This window comes from Chiloscyllium plagiosum, unplaced genomic scaffold (assembly GCF_037043375.1).
Source record: "Chiloscyllium plagiosum isolate Xiang-an unplaced genomic scaffold, Cpla_swu_hap1 HiC_scaffold_43, whole genome shotgun sequence".
NCBI lineage: Eukaryota > Metazoa > Chordata > Chondrichthyes > Orectolobiformes > Hemiscylliidae > Chiloscyllium > Chiloscyllium plagiosum.
The window spans coordinates 19,620,022-19,645,944 of record NW_028270181.1 but is presented as its reverse complement, the minus strand read 5'-3'; the positions used below and the strand labels follow the sequence as shown (position 1 = coordinate 19,645,944).

Sequence of the window (25,923 nt, the reverse complement as noted above, 5' to 3'; positions counted from 1 at the left end):
GAGCACCATCTTGTGGCTAAATGTTACCAGTGCCTTACATTGTTCCCAAAAGGTGCACCAGATAGACAGCTGAGAGAGGAGGATACGAATGGAACTCATTTTAGTTTTTTTAATAAATCGGAAGTGCAAACTTTGTACTTAAAAGAAAGCACCAGCACTGACTGATTTTGGAGGTGAGATATTCAATGATTTCCAACTTCTTTTTGCCACTTGAACACAATTCAAAGTCCATGTTATGCCACATTCTGAACGTGAGAGGACAGACCTGAGAATAGGTAGCAAACCAAATGGGAACTGAAGCTTCTGTACGCTGGGGGAGATATTCATGCCTCTGTCCAATTCAGAACAGAAGCAGGGCGTGTTTAAAAATGGCAGACAGGACTTGACTCCAGGAATCCTCATTCTCACCTTTCGGGATTTTTATGACAGTGGTCTCCAATCCTACCCTTCCCCACTCCACGAGCATGTCAAATGCCATGACACTTTGATGGAGTTGAGCGGGCTTTTACAGGAGACATTGATTCTCAGATGAGTCACACACTGTGGGGAATACCTAATCTTGGGGGGGAGAAGCTTCTATTCTCCTGCTCCTTGGATGCTGCCTGACCTGCTGCGCTTTTCCAGCAACACATTTTCAGCTCTGATCTCCAGCATCTGCAGTCCTCACTTTCTCCTGGGAGAAGCTTCTGACAGGTAAGTTTAGAAGTGCTGCTGATCGCCTGCCATATTTGTATATGATTCATAATAATTTAAGAACATTTTATTGCAGTGATCAATGATAAAGCTTTGTTCTGAAAAGATGAATGATTATTAAATTGGCCAGTAAATTGTGAAAGTGTTTAGATGCACTGGAATAATCTTTCCAATGGAGAACATGTCCTTCCCCATTCTACAATATGGAGAGTCAAATATTAATGTGTGTAAGACACCCAGTGGTTTGATTTTCATATTCATTTAATGTCCATGGGGTACAAAACCGATTAATTCTACAATAACAGAGACATTTGAAATTGTCCTAAACTGGCAGAATAAGTAAATAGGCACTCATCATCTTTTGAGAAGAATGGCTAACAAGTTAATAAAGCAGTTAAACACAGCCAGTCATAATTCCATCAAGAAAAGCTTTAATCTTCTTAATATCCAACTTGACTAAACAAACAAATAGTGAAAAGTCATTTCAAAGGTTATTACAAGCTTAGGAACTATTGATTAAATAAAGCTAAAAGTCCCCTTTAACCTGAATAAAAATGACTTACAAACCAACAAGAGTCTTGGAATTCAGCCAAGCATTCATAATGAAACTCCATTTTGTACCTGCCAACTCAAAGCAGGCTGAATATATGCCTGGTTAAACAGAAACCAACAGAGTCTGCCATCAGGTAAGACTGTCTGTTCCAACAGAGTGAATGCTGGGTAGGTGGAGTCAATTTTAACTCGATCCAACCATTGGGAAAACCATGAGATTTGGTGCAACACATTTTTCACCCTGCTTGACTGTATTGTCCATTGGAATAACATTAGGTGCATGTTAAACCAAACAACGCTGCAGGTTTCCAATCCTACCCTTTAGATTAAACTTACATCAGGAAATGATTTTTAACTTATTAGGTTTGTGGAGTCTTCAAATATTTGGATTTTTGGTGGAATGTTGAGAGTCTCCACTGCTTCAGGAAGACAGCTGATTCCCAGTATACTGTGCAGTCAGGATTCCCGTTGGTAAAGAGGGCAGTGTATCTAGATAATTATATACTTCAAGGCTCACTCCTAAAGGGGTTTGCAGGGAGCCCTGAGCATAAAGACAACATACATGAGGGAAAGTGGAGCAATTGAGATAGGATAATTTGAAAAATGGGTGAGGTGCCGAAATTAGGAGCTGTGTCCACATTTTGCTCAGAACTGGGGCTAAGACAACAAATTAATTTCAAATGGAATTTCTTTGGTTGTGACGCATTCAATCTAGATTCCTAATGGGAATGTAGTAATGATAACTGAGAGGAATAGAGATGCCTTTCTCTTCATTGAACCGATGACCTTGACTGGAGAGTGAAAGTTGCTCAGTTCTTTTTGCTTTGAAGTTGATAGTGCCTAAGACTTACAGAACCTTGGATCTTTCTATGTTCGAGAATTGTTGGAATCGCTATTGCAATTGGAAGCATTGCCCTGTTCGTTACCAGCTCGATGATAATGGAACAAGTGTTCAGAAGACACAGGCTTTCCTTTCCTAATATTGGTGGAGCATCCTGTTGATGGGATCTTGCCATGTTTTCTGTGAAGGCCATTTTCTGCCATGATCATGTGATCAAGTGAGAGCCAGTGTGTCTTCCTGGAACTTTTGGCTTCAGTGGTATAAACAGGCAGAGAACATTGCTGTGGAAATTGTCGGTTAATTCTTCCGTGGATTTCTATATGTGATCGCCCAAAGAGCCATGAAAATGGGTCTGCGTTATTACTCGGCGTCTGACTGCTGCTCACTGCAATAGTAATTGTGTCCAGAGAGAAAGCATCCGCCAACGCACACACAAAACAATTGTCTTTTTTGCTGCTTCTCTGTAGAGATACAGGGGAAAGAAGCTCAGCCTTGTGTCTATGGCTGATGGTCTGTTTCGCAGAGTTGGGCAAAGTGTTTGCATAACCTGCGTTCTGGGTCTTTGAAGAAGTGTCAAAGAGGAAGGTGGGCTGTGCCAGCTGGCAGATAGATTTCAGGTAGTCATCCTGAGTTTGAGGAGAATGGCAGTCACTGCTGAGACCTGAACCTTTACTGTACAGAGTGTCGTGATACCCTTCATCATGCGTTTCGAAGATTGTGGGTAAGTGGTCCACTGGAGTCAGCTGTTTCACCTTCATTTCCTAGCACACAATTAGGCAGAAAGAACAAACAAATTGAATTCCAGATCTAAACTATCACCTTCGCCCACAATATACTATGCATTTCATCAATTTATTACTGTAGTCTACAAAACCTCAACAATTATTATTTATTTCAGAATTCCTTCAAGTAATAAGCCTGCATCTTGTGTACTTGTGCATTTAAGATGAACTAAAGTAAAAAAATAGTGTGAATGCTGGAAATTTGGGAAATGAAAACAGAAACCAAAATAGGAAATGGATCTAGATCTGAAACATAAAGCTGGATGTATATTTCTTGAGTATTGCTGAAAAAGGACACACATTGTCAAGAGATTTTGATTTTGCACTCATCAGGATTATTTGCAAGAATACCAATTCAAGGGACGAACCAACATTTATATTGCATGTGAGGATATTACTGATTGGTCGGAAAGCAGACTCTAACTCTTGCAAACTGTCTTGATGAGTGCAAGATGAAAGCTTTGACAAGATGTCTTTTTTCAGCAATACTCAAGATGTAGAGGTTTATAAAATCATGAAGGGGGTAGATAAGACGGACAGGGCCAGAAGTCACACTACACCAGGTTATAGTCCAATTTATTTGAAATTACAGGCTTTTGGAATGCTGCCCCTTCATCAGATGAACTTCAATTGGACTATAAACTGTTGTCATGTGACTTCTGACATTGTCCAGCCCAGTCCAATGCTGGCACCTCATCATCACATTTAAGGTGAATAGCCAAGGTCTTTTCCCCAGAGTAGGGGGACATAGGTTTAAGGTGAGAAGAGAAAAATTTGAAAGGGACCTGTTTAGAAACTTTTTCACGCAGAGGGTGGTTCATACGTGGAATGAACTGCCAGAGGAAGTGGGAGATGCAGATGCAGTTACAACATTTAAAAGACATTTGGACAGGTGTATGAATAGTAAAGGTGTAGGCCAAACACAGACAAATGGGACTAGTTTAGTTTGGGAAACCTGATCGACTTGGATGAGTTGGACTGGAGAGTCTGTCTGTGCTGTATGACTCTGCCTGTACTACCAAGTGACAATTTATATTTCGCTTGTAGCTTCCCATACAGTCCTGATCTCTGTGCTGCTCTATATCCAGCATTATAACCAATTGGTCCCTTTGAAATGCTGCCATGACTTGTCATGAAATCACAATGTATTTTGACCTACTCTCAATGTGCCAGAATTAATGAAAGGATAATAAACCATGGAAGATGGCTGGCAGGATGTAGATTAGTCTGGTATAGCCTCGGCAGTCTACCTACAAATACAGACCACACAGTGTCCACCTGACTGCTGGCAGGTGCTGTTGAGCAATGAAAGAAAAAGCAGCTTTGCGTTTCCCCGAGAGTACGATTCCGTTCTGCTTTCAGTTGGTGGAGGCTGCTATTCTCTTGCTTGTTTTCCAGTTAACAGGATGTTCAGAAAAAAACACAATGGTCCAGTTTTAATTGCATTGAGCAAGCTGCAGTTCATTAATTTCATTTCTGCCATTAATGTCTGTTTATTCCCCTCTTCACTACCATCTCTCATTTAAAAAAAAAACAAACGGTTCGCTTTGATTAAAAGTGACCTAGATCAGTATGGCCTAGTCTTGGCTCTGATTTAGAATACTAAGGCTTTTACACCTGCTCCAGAGACAAGTAGCCCATCCAGACTGATGTTTCAGTGCCATACTGCAGAGTGCTGCACCGTCAGAGATATTGGCCTAGAACTGAGGCAATATAGGACAGAGAAGTTGACCTAGAACTGAGGCAATATGGGCTCCAGAATGATGGGTAGGAATCTCATGCACACTTCTGTCGGGAAGTGCACTATCCATGATGTACAGATAGTAGTAGAGCAGTTCAGGACAAATGTGGGATCCTTCACATATGCCTGAAGTCAACATTGGTTTTCTTCCATATGCACATTCGGGCTTATGTGTGCTAAGATCTCAGCGCAACACTGACTTGCCCCAGAGCATCATTGCTTTACAAAACTGCCCATAATAAAAATGTTCTAATCCCATGCACCTTACCCCCTGTTCAGTGCTGTTACTCACAGCAGCATCTACCTTGGTGACCTGACAAACTCCTGACCACCCAGTGTTGCTACTGATATATGGGCTGGATGCTTTAGTAGATCAGGAATCACAAGAGTTAAGGAAGTCTGGAATCTGAGAACTAAGGCGAGAGAGTGAAGAATAAAAAGAGGATTACTGGGAAATTCGGGGGCAAGGTGTCCTGGAGGAAGGGATGATAAGAGAATGAGGGCTGACTGGAACAGCTGCCCCCGACGGAAACATTTCTTGCTTAATCGTTCCAGCTCTCTGAGCTATTCTGTTAATTTCACAATGTTTATTTACACAAGATTGAGGCTTCCAATGCTTCCAGTTTCTGCCTTGACATTTTCATTACCCAAATTGATTTACATGAATGAATGTTTTTCTTTAAAAAAATGCATGTTTTGTTTTTCAAAAATGCTTCATATTGTCAATACAAGGTGCATTGGTCAATGCACAATGTATGGTGGGTGAATGGACACAGAGTATATGAGGAACCGTGAGGGTGTGGAAGGATAGAGTTAGTGTAGACTGTACAAGGGGCGTTGTGGGTGCGGAAGGGTACAGTTTGGTGTAGAGTGTATAAGGAGGGATGGGGGTGTAGAAGGGTACAGTTTGGTGTAGTGGTATAAGGGGAGATGGGGGTGTGGAAGGGTACAGTGTATAAGGGACGATGGGGGTGTGGAAGGGTACAGTTTGGTGTAGAGTGTATAAGGGGCAATGGGGGTGTGGAAGGGTACAGGGTTTGGTGTACCGTGTATAAGGGGCGATGGGAGTGTGGAAGGGTACAGTTTAGTGTAGAGTGTATAGGGGGCGATGGGGGTGTGGAAGGGTACAGTTTTGTGTAGAGTGCATAAGGGGCGATGGAGATGTGGAACGCTATAGTTTCGTGTAGAGTGATTAAGGGACGATGGGGGTGTGGAAGGGTACAGTTTGGTGTAGAGTGTATAAGGGGCAATGGGGGTGTGGAAGGGTACAGTTTGGTGTAGAGTGTATAAGGAGGGATGGGGGTGTGGAAGGGTACAGTTTGGTGTAGTGTGTATAAGGGGCGATGGGGGTGTGGAAGGGTACAGTTTGGTGTAGAGTGTATAAGGAGGGATGTGGGTGTGGAAGGGTACAGTTTGGTGTAGTGTGTATAAGGGGCAATGGGGGTGTGATAGGGTACTAAGACTTTATAAAGCTCTGGTTAGGCCCCATTTGGAGTACTGTGTCCAGTTTTGGTCCCCACACCTCAGGAAGGACATACTGGCACTGGAACGTGTCCAGCGGAGATTCACACGGATGATCCCTGGAATGACAGGTCTAACATATGAGGAACGGCTGAGGATACTGGGATTGTATTCGTTGGAGTTTAGAAGATTAAGGGGAGACTTAATAGAGACGTACAAAATAATACATGGCTTGGAAAAGGTGGATGCTAGGAAATTGTTTCAGTTAAACGAGGAGACTAGGACCCGTGGACACAGCCTTAGAATTAGAGGGGGTCATTTCAGAACAGAAATGCGGAGGCATTTCTTCAGCCAGAGAGTGGTGGGCCTGTGGAATTCATTGCCACGGAGTGCAGTGGAAGCCGGGACGCTAAATGTCTTCAAGGCCGAGATTGATAGATTCTTGTTGTCTCGAGGAATTAAGGGCTACGGGGAGAACGCTGGTAAGTGGAGCTGAAATGCGCATCAGCCATGATTGAATGGCGGAGTGGACTTGATGGGCCGAATGGCCTTACTTCCACTCCTATGTCTTATGGTCTTATGGTCTTATGGTGTATAGTGTATATGGGGCGATGGGGGTGTGGTAGGGTACAGTTTGGTGTATAGTGTATATGGGGCGATGGGGATGTGGTAGGGTACAGTTTGGTGTATAGTGTATATGGGGCGATGGGGGTGTGGTAGGGTACAGTTTGGTGTATAGTGTATATGGGGCGATGGGGGTGTGGTAGGGTACAGTTTGGTGTATAGTGTATATGGGGCGATGGGAGTGTGGAAGGGTATAATTTGGTGTCGAATGTATTGCAGCGATGGGAGTGTGGAAGGGTACAGCTTGGTGTAGAGTGTAAAAGGGACGATGGGGGTGTGGAAGGATACAGTTTGGTGTAATGTGTATAAGGGTCGATGGTGTGGAAGGGTGCAGTTTTGTGTGGAGTGTATAAGGAGGGATGGGGGTGTGGAAGGGTATAGTTTGGTGTAGAGTGTAGAAGTGGAAATGGTGTGGAAGGGTATAGTTTGGTGTAAAGTGTATAAGAGGCGATGGGGGTGTGGAAGGATACAGTTTGGTGTAGAGTATATAAGGGGCGATGGGGGTATGGAAGGGTACAATTTGTTGTGGAGTGTCTAAGGGTGTGGAAGGGTATCAGTTTGGTGTAGAGTATATAAGGTGCGATGGGGTGTGGAAGGATAGAGTTTGGTGTAGAGTGTATAAGGAGGGATGGGGGTATGGAAAGGTACAGTTTGGTGTAGAGTGTATAACGGGCAATGGGGCTATGAAGGGTATAGTTTGATGTAAAGTGTATAAGGGGCGATAGGGGTGTGGAAGGATACAGTTTGGTGTAGAGTGTATAAGGGGCGATAGGGGTGTGGAAGGATACAGTTTGGTGTAGAGTGTATAAGGGGCGATAGGTGTGTGGAAGGATATAGTTTGGTGTAGAGTGTATAAGGGGCGATGGGGGTGTGGAAGGGTACAGTTTGGTGTAGTGTGTATAAGGGGTGATGGGGTTGTGGAAGGATACAGTTTTGTGTAGAGTGTATAACGGGCGATGGGGTGTGGAAGGATAGAGTTTGGTGTCGAGTGCATAAAGAGGGATAGGGGTGTGGAAGGGTATCAGTTTGGTGTTAAGTATATAAGGGGTGATAGGGGTGTGGAAGGGTATAGTTTGGTGCAAAGTGTATAAAGGGCGAAGGGGGTGTGGAAGGGTATCTATTTATTGTAGAGTGTAAAGTGGAGATGGGTGTGTGGAATGGTACAGTTTGGTGTAGAGTGTATAGGGGCGATGGGGGTGTGGAAAGGTATAGTTTGGTGTAGAGTGTATAAGGGGTGAAGGGGGTATGAAGGGTATAGTTTGGTGTAGAGTGTATAAGGGGTGAAGGGGGTAGGAAGGGTATAGTTTGGTGTAGAGTGTATAAGGGGTGATGGGGGTGTGGAAGGGTACAGTTTGGTGTAGTGTGTATAAGGGGTGATGGGGTTGTGGAAGGATACAGTTTTGTGTAGAGTGTATAACGGGCGATGGGGTGTGGAAGGATAGAGTTTGGTGTCGAGTGCATAAAGAGGGATAGGGGTGTGGAAGGGTATCAGTTTGGTGTTAAGTATATAAGGTGTGATACGGGTGTAGAAGGGTATAGTTTGGTGCAAAGTGTATAAAGGGCGAAGGGGGTGTGGAAGGGTATCTATTTATTGTAGAGTGTAAAGTGGAGATGGGTGTGTGGAATGGTACAGTTTGGTGTAGAGTGTATAGGGGCGATGGGGGTGTGGAAAGGTATAGTTTGGTGTAGAGTGTATAAGGGGTGAAGGGGGTATGAAGGGTATAGTTTGGTGTAGAGTGTATAAGGGGTGAAGGGGGTATGAAGGGTATAGTTTGGTGTAGAGTGTATAAGGGGCGATGGGGGTGTGGAAGGGTATAGTGTGGTATCGATTATATAAGAATCTATGGAGGTGTAGAAGGGTATGGTATGGTGTAGAGTATGAGGAGCGATGGGGATGCGGAAGGCTATAGTTTGGTGTAGAGTATGAGGAGCGATGGGGACGCACAAGGGTACGGTATGGTGTAGAATATGAGGAGCGATGGGGATGCAGAAGGGTACGGTATGGTGTGGAGCATGAGGTGTGATGGGGGTTCGCAAGGGTACGGTATGGTGTAGAGTATGAGGAGCGATGGGGATGCGGAAGCGTATAGTTTGGTGTAGAGTATGAGGAGCGATGGTGGTGTGGAAGGGTATAGTTTGATGTCGAGTGTATAAGGGGCGATGAGAGTGTAGAAGGGTATAGTTTGGTGTGGAGGGTATGAGGAGGTTATAGAAGTTGGAGTTACGGTCTCGGAACAGTTGTGAAATATCTCATCACTGAGGTTGTCATGAACCTTTAAAGTTCACTATCTCAGCGAGCCGTCAAAGCTCAGTGATTGAACAGATTCAAAACCAAGGGTGATAGATAATCAAAACTAAAGGGAATGAGGAAATATGAAGATAATGTGGGAAAGTGGAGTCGAGGGAGAAGATCATCCATGGTCTTGTTGATTAGGAGAGTACCCCCACCTGATCCTATCTCGTATGATCTTAATGTAAAACCTAATCTCATTTTCCATTTTTGCAGTGTTGCGTTATTTGTAACTTTTCACACTTGTTCACAATTTCCAATAGGCTGATTGGTTTTACTTCCCAGTTTCCTTTTCATATCTGGTGGCTCATTGGTTAGCGCTGCTGCCTTACAGCGCCAGGTACCCGGGTTCAATTCCAGCCTTGGGTGACTGTGTGTGTGGAGTTTGCACATTTCCCCCCCCCCCCCCCCCCCCGTGTCTGTGTGGGTTTCCTCCAGATGCTCTGGTTTCCTCCCACAATCCAAAGGTGTGCAGCTTAGGTGAATTGGCCATGCTAAATGGCCTATAGTGTCCAGGGATATGTAGGTTCGGTACGTTAGTCAGGGGTGAATGTAGAGTAATAGGGTAGGGGAATGGGTCTGGGTGGGTTTCTCTTCGGAGGGTCGGTGTGGACTTGTTGGGCCAAATGGCCTATTTCCACACTGTAGGGATTCTGTGATTCTATGATCTGTCAATAATAGGCTGAGATTGGAGGTTTTCCCATTGCCTGTACAGCCTTTTTTCCCTATTGTTCCCTTTAATTGTCTCGATCCCATTCTCTCTCTAATTGTGCTTCCCTGTAGTTTTTCACTTCCATCATTCCTGCGCATTCTATGTCCATGTGATAAAACACTGAAGCCTGGTCAGTGAGCAAAATCACTCTGTGTCTAACTTTTATATTACTATGTTGTCAAAGAAGTGATTTGAGCCGGAACTGTGCCAATATTAGAAAGAGCAGAGGGTAACATGCTGGCTTTGGGGATTCTGGTCAGTTGTATAACCAAGTTCATCAGAGGAAGGACTTCTTGTGAAATGTTTACATCACACTTCTCAGGTGACTGTATGTGAATACAGTTTACACTCCTGAGTTGCAATTAAACATTTATCTGAAAAGTTTTGTATTTAAAAGAATGTCTCGCGATGGAAGTTTTGTAGTTGTTTCCTTCTACAAAAGCATCAGAGTTAATAATTAGCAATTCTATTCAGCTAATACAGGTCATGGATTACTGATGCTACATGCTGTCGCTGTAATTAGGAAACAAACATCTTAACTGCTCTCAAGATACTAAGCAGCTTACATTAGCCACGCTGTCATTCAGCACAATCTGCATTGTATCCTAAAATAAAACAAAGAACTGCAGATACAAGAAATCTGAAACAAAAGCAGAAATTGCTGGAGGAACTCAGCAGGTCTGGCAGCATCTGTGCAGAGAAAACAAAATTTCAAAACACTTCACAAAATATTGACTCTGCTTTCTCTGCACAGTTTATGCCAGACCTGTTGTGTTTCTCCTGCACTGTATCCTTCCCTGCATTCCTTTCCCCGGCACCCCCTTCCTTTCATTTTCCAGTTCCTGCATTATTCCTTGTGACATGGGTGAGTTGTTGGATGACTTTCTGCTTTTTTGCATGACTTCAGAAGTGTTTCCAGTTATGTGGCACTGTTCTTTGTCATGTTTTGTGGAACACTTGTGCTTCCCATTTCAATCCATCCCAGCTTGAGACTCTGGACTGACAATGGCTGGAATTTCAGAAGTGAGCCTGTGTTGCCAGTGGGTTTAAGGGCAGCTCTTACTCCTTTAAGTGAAGGACAGGATTCTGATTTAACCACATGGTACATTTTGAAGTGAAATGGTAGATTTCAAAACTGCATTTACAAAAATTTCGAAGTTTATCATGTTCGTTCCCTGTAACAAGAGTTTTGAAATATGAGCAATGGTTTTAAGGAGTGCAATTTGAGTATAACTCGGCATATTACTCTGGTTTACACTTGTTTAACAAATCCGCTTTACCTGCCTTCATGAGATTCTCTCTCACTGTAGCTTTTCACCACCTTTGAATCACATGTCGGGGTGTCAGTTGATGACTTAAAGTGGAAAGCCCACTACTTTGAACAGGCATCCTGTTTTTTAGCTGGCAGTTGGTACTAAGTGTCATTCACTTTCCAAGATTGTTATCTGTCATCATGGTTGAGGAAAAGAAAGGACAAATTGCCAAGAAGGGCACCAAGAGAGCGCCAGCAAAGAGGAGAGGGTTCAAAAGAGATTTACCAGGATGTTGCCAGGAAAAGGGGGTTTGAGTTATGGAGGGAGGCAGGATAGGCAAGGACCTTTCTCACTTGAGTATAGGAGGTTAAGGGGTGACCTTATAGAGGTTTCTAAAATCATGAGGGGTATGGATAAGATGCATAGCAGGTGTCTTTTCCCAAGGGTGGGAGATTTTAAGATTAGGGAGCATATTTTTTAAGGGGAGTGGAGAAAGCTATTAAAAAGCCACAAAATGTAATTTTTTTTAGTGGTTCATCTATGGAACGAACTTCCAGGGAGAATGGTGGCTGTGGGCACAATCACAATGTTTAAAAGACATTTGGATAAGTGTATGAATAAGAGAGGTTTGGGGGGGATATGGGCCAGGAGCAGGCAGGTGGGGCTAGTTTAGTTTGGGATTATGATTGGCATGGACTGGTTGGATTGAAGGGTCTGCTTCTATGCTGTATGACACTATAAGAGGGGACGGCATGGTGACTCAGTGGTTAGCACTGCTGCCTCATAGCACCAGGGGCCGGGGTTAGATTCCAGCTTTGGGTGACTGTATGTGTGGAGTTTGCATATTCTCCCCGTGTCTGTGTGGGTTTCGTCTGGGTTCCTCCCACGATTCAAAGATGTGCAGATTAGGTGAATTGGCCATGTTAAATTGCCCGTAGTGTTCAAGGATGTATAGGTTAGGTGCAAGAGTCAGGGGTAAATGGAGTCAGGGGTAAATGTGGGGGAGTGGGTGTGGGTTGGGTGCTCTTCAAAGGGTCAGTGTGGACTTGTTGGACCAAAGGGCCTGTTTTCACACAGTAGGGATTCTAATTCTAAAGAGGAGAAAGTTTAGGAAAGAAAGTTACCCCATCTATATCTGCAAAGTGATGGAGCAGGTTCACCCGAACACCAGCATCTGCACCAAGGCCATGAGCATCTTGAAGTTGTTCGTCAGTGATATTTTTGAGTGCACTTTGGGAGAGGCTTCCCATCTGGTCCATGATAACAAGAGCAAAGAACCATCAGCTCACCTCACCGGAGATCCAGACCAGTGTGAGCCTGCTGCTGCCCACGGAGGACATGAAAGCTGTGATCAAGTACACCAGCTCCAAACGAAAAAAGCCATGTTTTACTGAAAACAACCAACCATGAAAACCACTGAGGATCAATCCTTGGGTAAACACCATGTGGCTTTCCATCTTGCTGAGAGTTAGCATTTCTTTGATTTCGTTTTAACAAACAAATTTATGAATTAAGTTAAACTTCTCAAGCAAAACTTGTCTCATCTTAATCTGTAAGCAAATCGGAAACCAATATGACGGTAGCCATGATGTGGCGGTGCTGGTGTTCGACTGGGGTGGACAAGGTCAGAAGTCACACGACTCCAGGTTTTCATACAACAGGTTCATTTGAAATCATAAGCTTTCAGAACAGTGCTTTGAAAGCTTGTAATATCAAATAAATCTGTTGGACTCAAAGGATTTACAAGGATGTGGCCAGGGTTAGAGGGTTTGAGCTATAGGGAGAGGCTGAATAGACTGGGGATGTTTTCCCTGGAGTGTCAGAGGCTGAGGGGTGATCTTATAGAGGTTTATAAAATCATGAAGGGCATGGGTAGGGTAAATATCCTGGGGTGGGGGAGTCCAGAACTAGAGGGCATAGGTTTAGGGTGAGAGGGGAAAGATATAAAAGGGGCCTAAGGGGCAACTTCTTTCATGCAGAGCGTGGTGCATGTATGGAATGAGCTGCCAGAGGAAGTGGTGGAGGCTGGAACAATTACAGCATTTAAAAGGCATCTGGATGAGTAAATGAATAGAAAGGGTTTGGAGGGATATGGGCCAAGTGCTTGCAAATGGGGCTAGATTAGGTTGAGATATCTGGTCAGCATGGACGAGTTGGACCAATGGGTCTGTTTCCACGCTGGACATCGCGATGACTCTATAACTGTTACCTGGTGTTGTGTGACTTCAGAATATGATGGATAAAAAAAGAAACTTTTTTCCACCCGGAGGGTGGTGGGAATATGCTGCCTGGGAGGGTAATAGAGGCAGGAAACCTGACAACCTGTAAAACGTACATGGATGAGCACTTTAAATGTCATAACATTCGACGCAAGTGCTGGAAAGTGGAATTAGCGTAGTTTGGTGATTTTTTTTGGTGCAGATTCGATCAGCCAAAGTGCATCTTTGTTGCTGTACAACTCTATACAATTTGGTAAAACGTTCAGGGCCAGCTAATGACTCTGATCTGTTTTAGCAACACAAAAATCAATGCAACTTTTCCTCTAACCTGGGTAAGACTTTGTCAAATTGTGCTCAGTTGTTGCATGTCAACCAGCATGACGTCAAACGATAAATGAGGCATAAAGGTGCACCTCAAGAGGAAAGATACAAACACAGCTAGCTCCATAGGCTGAGATCCTGCAATACATTCAGAATCTTACTGTGATATCAGAAACCTGGAGTCTCCCATCTGGGCTTCTGATTTTGTTAAGAGTACCCATTAAAATTAACATTGGTTAAATGTATTTAAATTAAAAATAAAATTTGTAAAAATAAACCTCTAGTCCAAAGCATATCCACATAAGGGCTGTCAACACTTACAGATCAAAAGAAAAGTTCAGTCTTTTTTGCTTAAATCTGTTACTTACATAGAATTACTTAACTCTTAACTCGATGTTTTCATCAAATTGGTACAGTTCTGTTGATCAGTCGTCATGTCAAGAGATTGATCAGCATTTTCCCATACAGACTCGATATTTCTAATAACCAATAACTAACATTGCTAAAACAGTGATGTCCTCAGGTCACCCATCGTACTCGATTTATTTAGCAACTCTGTCATTCATATATCTAAATAGAGCAGTCCATCTGAATATGCCATGCTGCTGGACAGGCTGAAAGGAGCGCACAAGAAAAGCAGCTATAAATAAATCTGGTCTATTTACACAGACAAGCCATACATTTTCAAGAAAAGAACTTACGGTTATCAGAGGCTTTCAGTTCTATTCCACCCTGAGATGTCTGACCTTTAACAGCACTTTTATGTAAAAATGCCCCTGATGTGAAATAATCACGTAATGCCGAACTATTATTCACCATTCACAGAGAGACAGGCGGTAGTTGGATCTGCTCCACGTACATTCCTGCAAAGGTGCCTGATTCTGTGGCAACAGCTTTTAAAGCTGTGCTGCAGTGACCTCTGAAGGCTCACGGTGAAACGCAGTTGGCAAAACCTGGAGTGGAGTTTTCTTTGTGTTCCTTTGCCAAAGAACTCTCTCAAGGGCACCCCCGTGGCCTCAGGAATTTGTGCAGAAAGTTGTATGGCTGTTTTCTGTCTCTTAAGATTAGAGTCTATACCTTGGTGGTCAACTCTGTGCTAAACCTTACCTGGTGGCGCTCAGGAATCCCGCTCTGGTTTGGCAGTATCTGCCTCATTTACTCTACTGCACGGGCAGGCCATTTGACCCATCAAAATTGCATAGGCCCTTCAAAGGACATCCCCCCTCCCCCCAAACCCAGTCCTCTCCCAACCCCACATTTCCCATGGCTAATCCACCTAGCCTGCATATCCCTGGACACTACAGGAGAATTTTAGCATGGAGAATCCACCTGACCTGCACATCTTTGGACTGTGGGAGGAAACCGGAGCACCTGGGAGGAAACCCACACAGACACGGGGAGAATGTGCAAACTCCACACAGAAGGTTACCTGAGGGTGGAATCGACACCGGGTCCCTGGCGCTGTGAGGCAGCAGTGCTAACTGAAGAGGAGAGTGGGCTGGGAAGGTGTACAATTTGCTGGTCTCTGTTTTCTCTCGGACCCTCTTTTTGGCTAGTGCATGTCTCTTCCAAAGCCCGTCCCAACAGTCAGCCTCCAGAGGACATGGCTATCAGGAGGAACAACATCTCATCTTCAGACTGGGCACTTAACACTCTTCTGGACTTAATATTGAGTTCAACACTTTCAGATTGTGAACCAGCTCCCATTTCTTCCCTTTCATTTAGCTTTACTCTGTCACCATGTCCTCTCTGCCCTCCCCCTACTCCAGCAGGACTGTCTGCTCTTTCCAGTCTGGCACCATTTTTCTGCCATTCTCACATTCCAAACATTTAATCTGCACTATCAGCATCCTTTCTCCTCCAGCACTCCACCCCCTCCCCCCCCCCCCCCCCCCACCCCCAGTGTCATGTAAATACTGCTCCCTCCACACTTCAAATCAGCTCTGATGAAAAGTCATCTAGACTTGAAACATTAGCTTGCTGTCTCCCCATGAATATTGCCTGACCTGCCGTGATCTCCAGCACTTTTTGTTTTCAGTACAGATTCCACCATTTGCAGTAATTTGCTCCGTCATATCTACGGGAGACTGTCTCCCAGTTGTCCAACGGTTGTATACTATGTTGTGAATAAAGTTAGCATGCTTCCCACTGGTGTGTATTTGTGTGCTTTGTGTTTCTTGTTGACATTACTAGCAAACTGCAGTGTAAAACAGAGCCCAATGTGTAAGTCTCTCCCTGTGTCTGTACAGTGCACATCAATGTCCTCAGCTGTACTCGTAAAACTAAGACTCTCATTGCGAAAGCTTCAAAGGAACTGGGAAAAGGTTTGACCCCGGTCTTAAACCCTCAGGCACTCTGGGACCAGTCTCAGCCATGGACAAATAGCAGCACTGCCTTGTCACAGTCTCAAGGAGAGATGAAGATTAAGGCAATAAACACTGGAAGGAAGCCAAAGATGGATTGATGCATTGTGTAGTTCAGACTTAGATTAGGAAGGTTCCAGTTTTGACCTACACTAAGTCCAGAGTTAAGCTGGTCCCAGCCAGCATGCAGCTGATCTTCGACCAGCCCCAGTACACCTGGTGTGGGCAGGGCGATATTACCAAGAGTTTCGTGCTTCTAACCAGAGACTTGTAGTGAAGGCTGTTCTTTGAATGCAGCTTCATGTATTGCTGTAATATAATCTTTTAATTGCAAGTTTGATCTCCATGTCACAAAGTTTGCAAGTGAATAATGGCTACAAGTACAATGACTAGAAGCTCTGAAATATATCCCAACAAAATTTCAAAATCTCCAAAGGGAGAGAGGAAAGAAAGAATGAGTCACAGTCAAAATCCTTCAAGTGAATTTTTGTGTTTAATGTAGTTCATTGATACTTAAAAATTCATATTTGGTTTATTTTCTGGCATATTGCTACTGAACTTCAATTAAACTTGGTCAACTGAATCTAAACTGAAAAAGAACCAATTCCAAGAGTGAAAGAAAGTGGTGTCTTATTACCTATTAAATCTGAGAAAACACGACAATGATCACATTAAACACAAGTAATGAGTTTATACACAAGGGTGAAGGAGCATTACCTTGTACAGAGAGGAAAGTGAAGGCAGTTGCAGTTTACAGCTTTTATTTAGAATTTGATCTTGCAAGAGTGAAATTTAAATCCCTACTTTTGTGTGTGTGTGTCTTTCTATATTCTGACTTTATTCAGTATCTGTAACATATGCTTCTAAAATATAGTTTGTTTGTATATCTCAAGTATGGTCCTTTCCTCCACAGAGTGACTTTCACCTTCAGCGTGTGAACTTACAATTCAAACATTAAGAAAAATAGGAAATACAAATATTTTGACATCTCACTGAGTTTAAGTGCTTCTTGATTAAACATGACAATTCCGTGGCAATCAGTATTTGTACATTCCATGAGGGATATATGGGTTTGTCAGGTGATCACAGCAGCCATTTTAGGTCAACAGAATCCATTTAAAACCATTTTCAAGTCCATGAATGTCTCAAATCTGAAAGTCAAATGAAAGTTGAGCATTGATTGTCCATTTTCACAGTTGTTGTAGCTGTTTCCATGACAACTTTTAGGCATTAATACTATGTGGTTGTAAATTAAGCCTTTTGCAAATTCTGTTAACTTATCAGTCAGTTACAGTCCATTGATCCCTGGAGGACTTTATCCAGTTTTCTGAAGACCTGCTTCTCTTGTATAGCTTTACACATACATTGGTGAGGCCTCTTCTGGAGTAACTGTGTTCAGTTCTGGTCACCCTGTTACAGGAAGGATGTTATAAAATGGAGAAGGTTCAGAAAAAATTTACCAGGATGTGGCCGGGAATTGAGGGTTTGAGTTATAAAGAGATTAGGAATAGACTGACACTTTTTTATTGGAGAGTAGGAAGTTGAGGAGTGACCTTATAGAGATGTAGAAAATCACGAGGGGGAGAGATAGGGTGAATAGCAGGTGTCTTTTCTCTAGAGAGGGGGATTTCAAGACTAGGGGCATATTTTTATGATGCCAGGAAAACATTTTAAAAATACATGGGGAGCAGTTTTTTTTACAGAGAATGGTTCATGTGTGGAATGCCCTTCCAGAGGAAGTGGTGGATGCAGGTCCAGTTACGATGTTTAAAAGACCTTTTGGATAAGTATATGAATTAGAAGTGTTTAGAGGGGTCTGGGCCAAACAGAGGAAGGTGGACTTGTTTAATTTGGGATTGTGGTTGGCATGGACTGGTTGGAGTGAAGGGTCTGTTTCCATGCTGTATGACGGTATGACTAAACTGCATATGAATGCAATGGCAGTTTTGGTAAAATTGATTTTGACTTTATGTCATGATTAACATATTAACTTGATTTTAAAAAGAACCTATTAGTCCAGATCTTCTGCAAAGCTCTTAACTATTGTTGGATTGCTATTTCATTTGAACTTCTGCCCATCTTGATGTTGTTCTGCATTTCTGGCTGGGTTTTTAAGCACAATTTCTTCAGAAATACCATCACACAGAGAGTTCCCCTGTAACTTCGAGGAGAAATCCTTCTCTCCCCATTCCCTTTTATGGCACTCACTGCCATAAGGTAAGTTTCCCTGTGAATGTTAGTGAACTGATGAGTGAGTGACTGAGTAGAGTGGGTGAGCTAAGTGGATGAGGTGACAGGTAGGGAGTGCAGCAGGGGTGAGGTGATCGGGTGGGTAGGTGGGCCACGGGCTGGTATGGTGGTCATGGAAGTCGAATGGAGGAGAATGTCAGAGGAAACTGTGCAAAGTTAGGTAGTACATGCCTGGATTTCTTTATCTAATGGTTCCTGAGTAACTACCTAGCCACCAAACCTTTCAAAGTTTCTGATTTTAGCTCAGAGTCAGAGAGTTTCACTGAGAGCCCTGCAAATTACCCATCAGAAGTTCAGACTTCCCATCTTTCAGATGTATTTAAGGTTACAGAAGTCCTTTAAATACACTTAACTGAAAAGAGAGCTTAGAGTTCCAAAAGCATACAGGATGTCATTCCTGATGTTTGATGAAATGTGAATCCTGACTTCCTGCTTGGTGGCAAAGATATTGAGTTAACTGAGTGATGTATGAGTTTGAATTATCTTCCAATATTTAACTAGTTTAAAATTTTTGTTAGGAAATTTGAGAAGTTTGTCAGCCAACAGATAACAATGATGTGGAGGTGCCGGTGTTGGACTGGGTTGGACAAAGTTAAAAATCACACGACACCAGGTTATAGTCCAACAGGTTTATTTGGAAGCACTAGCTTTTGGAGTGCTCCTCCTTCATCAGGGAGCCTGAGAGAAATAACGAGCAACAAAAATGAAATGATTAAGGTTTTGTCTTTAGTGTTCGTGATGGAGAGGATATTATCTTGACTCCATCCTATTAAGCCCCTTCTCCCCGGACTGAAGACCATGTCTCTCAGGGAATTTGGTCCTCTCATAGTGGGTGTTCCAAGCCAGGAGACTTGAGCGACCCATCCTTGGTGAAAATCCTGGCTGACTAAGTTATTTAATTCTGCAGTTGGATACTGTTTCAACTATTCTTGTGCACTGCCCAGCATGTGCTGTGTTACTCACGTGTCCAAAACAAACAAAGTGTACACGTGAAGCTCTACTCAGGCACATAGTCGAGTCACTTCAGCAAATCCATTCAAGTGGACTGAGTAATTGTACAGATTAAAGAACTGATAGTAGTTTAAGATACAAGGTCAGTAGAGGAAAGCAGTTCAGGCCTGTGTCTAAATCCTGGTACAGTGAAATCACGGCATTAACTACAAAACATATCTGTGTTGAATCATGGTTAAAGATTACAAAGGAATTGGTGACGTGGAGCAGAGGTGAGCGTGTCTGAGATTAGAATGGATTCATTTCTTAGTTGAGTAGATGCATATTTCAGAAATGCCAGAAGTGATTCACCCCACCCCTCTCAGCCGAACTTTAGGATTAATGAATAGCACACAATGGGTCCCGCATGCCTGAATTTTCAGCATCTCTTTCGAGCAGACATGGGGGTGCCCGGTGGTGAGGTGGGCTTTTTAATCTTCTCTGAAACTTCATCCCAGTCCTTTGGTGAAATATTAGAACTTTAGCTCTCACCCCTTACAATATCACCCCCCCCCCCCCCCGCCCCCCTCCAACAGATGTATTTCTTAAATGGTAAGAGGTTGGAAATGTAGATGTGAAAAGAGGTGTCCTTGTCAATCGGCCACTGAAGTCAAACATGCAAGTGCAGAAAGATAGGCTACTGGAATGTTACCCTTTATCAAAGAGGATTTGAGTACAGGAGTAACACTTTCTTTCTTCTGTTGTATGGAATGTTGGTTAGATCACAAGTGGAACACAGTGTGCAGTTTTGATCACCTGACCACAGAAAGGCTAGTATCACCACAGAGGGGATGCAACAAGATTCAGTAGTGTTCTGATGAAGGATCACCGGACCTGAGATTTTAACTTTTCTCCACAGATGCGGCTAGACCTGCTGGCTTTCAGTTTTTGCTCAGGATTTCGAGCATCTGCAATTCTTTTGGGTTTTTAAAAAATTTATTGGTTTATCGGACTTGTTGCCAGTGAAAAGAGACTGGACAAACTGGGCCTGTATTCTCTAAAGTTTTGAAGAACGAGAGGCGATCTCATTGAAGCCTACGAAATACTTTGAGGGATAGACAGGGTGGATCTAGGTAAGATGCTTCTTCTGGATAGGAGAGTCTCGAACCAGGGCCCCCAATATAAAAAGAAGGGAGATACATTTGGAACTAAGGTGAGGTTTTTTTTTTAACTCAGAGGGTGGTGTACCTTTGGAATTCCATACCACAGAGGGCCTTGTGGAAGCTCAGTGTTTAGGATAGAGATTGATAGATTTCTGATTATCAATGGTGCAAAGGATTATGAGCATAGTGTGTGAGAAAGGCATTTAAGCCCTTGATCACCCATGATCACATTAAGTAACAGAACAAGTTTGTTGGGCTGAAGGGCCTCCTGTTGTTCAACCCACACTGAAGGGCCATGAGAGTGGGTGGGGGCGTGGATTGGCATGGACAGGATGTTAGGCCATTGCAGCAGTAGGGATCATGAGTTGGAATGGAGAGCATGGCCAAGACCTTTGAAGTTATCTTTCCAAAGGTTCCTGCATCCAGTGTGTGATTCATGACTCCTCTATGAGTCCATGAACTACGTTCCCTTGAGAAGCTGGCCTGACTTCACAAAAGATTCAGGCAGTGCAAGGTGCCACCTTCTGACAGGAGTACTGATTGTGTTGGGAATGGTCTCCCATGCCAGCAAAAGTTCGACATCATGGGGATGTGGACAGGAATCCTGTAATCAGATCCCATTTTCCACTTGTAGAAGTCCTCAAAGTCTCCACGACTCTGCAAGAGCATGAGTTGAAACTTTATTGCTGGAACAGCACAGCAGGTCAGGCAGCATCCAGGGAACAGGAGATTCGACGTTTCGGGCACAGGCCCTTCTTCAGGAATGAGCAGAGAGTGTTCAGCAGGAGAAGATAAAAGGTAGGGAGAAGGGACTTGGAGGAGGGGCGTTGGAAATGTGATAGGTGGAAAGAGGTCAAGGTGAGGGTGATAGGTTGGAGTAGGATGGAGGCGGAGAGGTCAAGAAGAAGACTGCAGGTCAGGAAGGCGGTGCCGGGCTGGAGGGATTCGGCTGAGACAAGGTGGGGGGAGGGGGGATGAAGAAACTGGTGAAGTCCAAGTTCATCCCCTGTGGTTGGAGGGTTCCCAGTCGGAAGATAAGACGCTCCTCCTCCGACCGTCGCGTTGTTGTGGTTTGGCGGTGGATGAGTCCAATGACCTGCATATCCTCGGTGGAGTGGGAGGGGGAGTTGAAATGCTGTGCTACAGGGTGGTTGGGTTGGTTCGTCCGGGTGGCCCAGAGGTGCTCTCTGAATCGCTCCGCAAGTAGGCGGCCTGTCTCCCCAATATAGAGGAGGCCACACCGGCTGCAGCGGATGCAGTAGATGATGTGGGTGGAGGTGCAGGTGAATCTGTGGCGGATATGGAAGTTTCCTTTGGGGCCTTGGAGAGAAGTGAGGGGGGAGGTGTGGGCGCAAGTGTTGCACCTCCTGCGGTTGCAAGGGAAGGTGCCGGGAGTGGAGGTTGGGTCGGTGGGGGGTGTGGATCTGACAAGGGAGTCGCGGAGGGAGTGGTCTCTACGGAAAGCTGATAGGGGAGGAGAGGGAAATATATCCTTGGTGCTGGGGTCTGTTTGGAGGTGGCGGAAGTGACGGCGGATGATGCGCTGTACATGGAGATTGGTGGGGTGGTAGGTGAGGACCAGTGGGGTTCTGTCCTGGTGGTGGTTGGAGGGGCGGGGCTCAAGGTCGGAGGAGCGGGAAGTGGAGGAGATGCGGTGGAGGGCACCGTCGACCACGTCGGGGGGGGAAATTGCGGTCCTTGAAGAAGGAGGCCATCTGTGTTGTACGTATTTTGAACTGGTCCTCCTGGGAGCAGATGCGGCGGAGACGAAGGAATTGGGAGAATGGGATGGCGTTTTTACAGGGGGCAGGATGGGAGGAGGTGTAGTCCAGGTAGCTGTGGGAGTCGGTTGGTTTGTAGTAGAAAACTACAAACCAACCGACAAAGTTTCTACTACAAACCAACCGACTCCCACAGCTACCTGGACTACACCTCCTCCCATCCTGCCCCCTGTAAAAACGCCATCCCATTCTCCCAATTCCTTCGTCTCCGCCGCATCTGCTCCCAGGAGGACCAGTTCAAAATACGTACAACACAGATGGCCTCCTTCTTCAAGGACCGCAATTTCCCCCCCGACGTGGTCAACGGTGCCCTCCACCGCATCTCCTCCACCTCCCGCTCCTCCGCCCTTGAGCCCCGCCCCTCCAACCGCCACCAGGACAGAACCCCACTGGTTCTCACCTACCACCCCACCAATCTCCATGTACAGCGCATCATCCGCCGTCACTTCCGCCACCTCCAAACAGACCCTAGCACCAAGGATATATTTCCCTCCCCTCCCCTATCAGCTTTCCGTAGAGACCACTCCCTTCGCGACTCCCTTGTCAGATCCACACCCCCCACCGACCCAACCTCCACTCCCGGCACCTTCCCTTGCAACCGCAGGAGGTGCAACACTTGCGCCCACACCTCCCCCCTCACTTCTCTCCAAGGCCCCAAAGGAAACTTCCATATCCGCCACAGATTCACCTGCACCTCCACCCACATCATCTACTGCATCCGCTGCAGCCGGTGTGGCCTCCTCTATATTGGGGAGACAGGCCGCCTACTTGCGGAGCGATTCAGAGAGCACCTCTGGGCCACCCGGACGAACCAACCCAACCACCCTGTAGCACAGCATTTCAACTCCCCCTCCCACTCCACCGAGGATATGCAGGTCATTGGACTCATCCACCGCCAAACCACAACAACGCGACGGTCGGAGGAGGAGCGTCTTATCTTCCGACTGGGAACCCTCCAACCACAGGGGATGAACTTGGACTTCACCAGTTTCTTCATCCCCCCTCCCCCCACCTTGTCTCAGCCGAATCCCTCCAGCCCGGCACCGCCTTCCTGACCTGCAGTCTTCTTCTTGACCTCTCCGCCTCCATCCTACTCCGACCTATCACCCTCACCTTGACCTCTTTCCACCTATCACATTTCCAACGCCCCTCCTCCAAGTCCCTCCTCCCTACCTTTTATCTTCTCCTGCTGAACACTCTCTGCTCATTCCTGAAGAAGGGCCTGTGCCCGAAACGTCGAATCTCCTGTTCCCTGGATGCTGCCGGACCTGCTGTGCTGTTCCAGCAATAAAGTTTCAACTTTGATCTCCAGCATCTGCAGACCTCACTTTCTCTGCAAGAGCATGAGCCCTGTACACATTGTTTAAGTGAGACACTGGTGTTTGAGTACAGCAAAGTAATATCTTAGAAGCTGTGCTGTAAGGTATGTTTTAATATGTTGTACTAGCCACTCTGTTTTGTGGCTCCGGTGTTCTTCCGAGTATCACAGGGACAGGAATGAAGAGATTCCAGGGTTTATCAGTAGCTGGAGTGCTCTGATCTATTTCTGGATGCAATGAAAGTCCTTTGTTCCGAAGTGTAAGCTGCCAACACATGGCGCAAACGTGACTAGACTACAGCTCCAGTGGTGATAGAGACATAGTGGTCTGCGCTGTAGCTCCTTCTTAAAATGTAGGTTTCTCTCAGTGCAAGTAGTCTGTAACCAGAGTGGCTGGGACTCAATGGCTAGAATTCCTCCCTGGAAAGTGCATAAGCATTAAAATGACCAGTTGGATCAGAATTTCCTTTGTCAATAGTGTGTTTTTGACATTAAATGCTACTCAGAAGTATCAGTGTAAAGCAAAATTACACTGTCCAAACCTAGCTGAATTTTCAAACACAATTAACTTTGACAGATTTGAAGCATGGGTATTATACCTTATTGACATCCAACTCAAATATACACATGTAACAGCAGTAACGCTATGTCAGAATGATTAGTGTTGGGACTTCAACCACTCACAATTGAAATAATTGACAAGGATGAAGGGATCATAGAATCCCTACAGTGTGGAAACAGGCCATTCAGCCCATCAAGTCCACACCACCCCTCCTTAAAGCATCCCACCCAATCACTGTAACCCTGTATTTCCCATGGCTAATTCACCTAACCTGCACATCTTTGGACTGTGGAAGGAAACTGGAGCACCCTGCGGAAACCCAAGCAGACACGGGGAGAATGTATACACACACACACGCACATACACATACACACATAAACACATACACACACACACACACATACACACACACACATACACACACACATACACACACACACACAGACATACATACACAGACACACACACACACACACACACACACACACATACATACATACACACACACACACAGTCACCCGAGGCTGAAATCGAACCCGGGTCCCTGTGAGAGTTGTGAGGCAGCAGTGCTAACCGCTGGGCCACCTTGCCCAGATGAAGGACATGGTTGCCAAGTTTGCTGATGACATAAAGATAGATAGGAAAGTAAGTTTTTAAAAAAGCAAAGCATTACAAATGCCAAAAATCTGACTTAAAAACTGAAAGTGCTGCAGAAATGCATTAGGTCTACTATGTACAGTACACGGTATTTCTCACCTTACTTAAGGAAGAATGAAAATTCTTCTTGGAAGAAGTTCAGAGAATGTTTATTGGATTAATATCTGGAATGAGTGAGTTGTTTCATGGGGAAAACTAGATTTGCTTCTGCTGGAGATTTGAGGATTAAGAGGTGTCTTGATTGAAACACGTATAATCAGACTGCACCTGGAGAGGATGTTTCCTTTTATGAGAGAATGTAGGGGGGCTCACTGTTTAAAATATCAGGGGTCAATCGTTTAAAACTGAGATTACGTGAACTTGTTTTTATCTCAGAGGGACATGGGTCCTTGGAACTTTCCTCCTGACAAGGCATCGCAAACAAAGTCTTTAAATACATTTAACACAGAGCCAGATAGATTTTGGAGCTGGTCTGGCAGCATCTATGGAGAGAAAGCAGAGTTAACGTTTCGGGTCCAGTGATCTTTCTTCAGAACTATTTTGAGAAGAAGGGTCGCTGGACCCGAAGCGTCATCTCTGCTTTCCCTGCACAGATGCTGCCAGACCTGCTGCGTTTCTCTTGAAATTTCTGTTTTTGTTTCAGATTCTTTGTTTTTTTTATTGTAGATAGATTTTTGTGAAGCAAGGGATGAGCGGTTATTGGAGTAGGCAGAAATAGAGGTTACAAGCAGATAAACCATGATCCTATTGAACAGCGGAGCAGGGACTGTTGGGCTCCTCCTTGTCTATATGTTATTTGTCTGTGAAAGATCAAAGTGGTCAGGCATCACCACTGCTCTCCACAGCAGTCAGAATTAAATCTTATTCTGTGCCTTTATTTCATTTTGTTAATTTTCTTGTAATCAGATTTCTGAAAACAGGAAGGTACATCTGACTCAGGAGCAGTGGGCGCGAGGGATCAAACAGACTCAGGCTTGGACTAGCATAGTTCTGTAACAATTCCTTTCTATTTGGTAAGCTAAACACGTTTATAAGGAGCAGTTGCAGTGGATAAGGTTACTTCTCCGCTAATCCGTTTGCCGCAGTTATTCAGCTGCACCCATACCCATTATTAGCTGTGTCAGAAAACAAGTGTCCAGCTATTTGACAGCCGAGCTCAGCTGGTGGCATTCTCCTGTCCGAGTCTGAAGACTCTGGGTTCAATCTGCTCTTGAGGATTTGATCATTCAGTTAAAGCTGGCAACTTTCAGTGAAGGGTCACTGAACCCGAAACGTTGGCTCTAATTTCTCTCCACAGCTGCTGCCAGACCTACTGAGATTTGCCAGCAATTTCTGTGTTTAATTCTGATAACATTAATGTCTTTTCTTTTAACTGTTTTCTTTAAGATGTGGCTATTTGAATGAAAAGTC

The 25,923-nt window shown here is 44.6% G+C and overlaps 2 protein-coding genes across 17 annotated transcripts in view; one reads left to right on the top strand and one right to left on the bottom strand.

Annotated features, from left to right (window-relative positions):
* Nucleotides 1-25,923, top strand: part of rassf4a (Ras association domain family member 4a) — a 269,576-nt gene that overhangs the window by 210,833 nt on the left and 32,820 nt on the right. Inside the window, exon 1 of one of the 16 annotated variants that reach the window (XM_087982417.1) lies at nucleotides 19,380-19,514. The exons of the other annotated variants lie outside the window; for them this stretch is intronic. Coding sequence (XP_087838543.1) covers nucleotides 19,449-19,514 — 66 coding nt within the window. The 5' untranslated portion in view covers nucleotides 19,380-19,448. Of the gene's footprint in view, nucleotides 1-19,379; nucleotides 19,515-25,923 lie in introns of those variants that run through there. 16 annotated transcript variants of the gene reach the window in all.
* Nucleotides 1,320-14,334, bottom strand: LOC148137447 (protein DEPP-like). The gene is made up of 2 exons (XM_087982422.1): nucleotides 14,191-14,334; nucleotides 1,320-2,847 (listed from the first exon to the last, which is right to left on the bottom strand). Exon 2 carries the CDS (start codon nucleotides 2,842-2,844, stop codon nucleotides 2,113-2,115), a length of 732 nt encoding a protein of 243 aa, XP_087838548.1. The 5' UTR covers nucleotides 2,845-2,847; nucleotides 14,191-14,334; the 3' UTR covers nucleotides 1,320-2,112.

Bases quoted from the DNA above. Each gene is read 5' to 3' on its own strand.
- LOC148137447 (XM_087982422.1), bottom strand. From the start codon at position 2,844: ATGAAGGTGAAACAGCTGACTCCAGTGGACCACTTACCCACAATCTTC.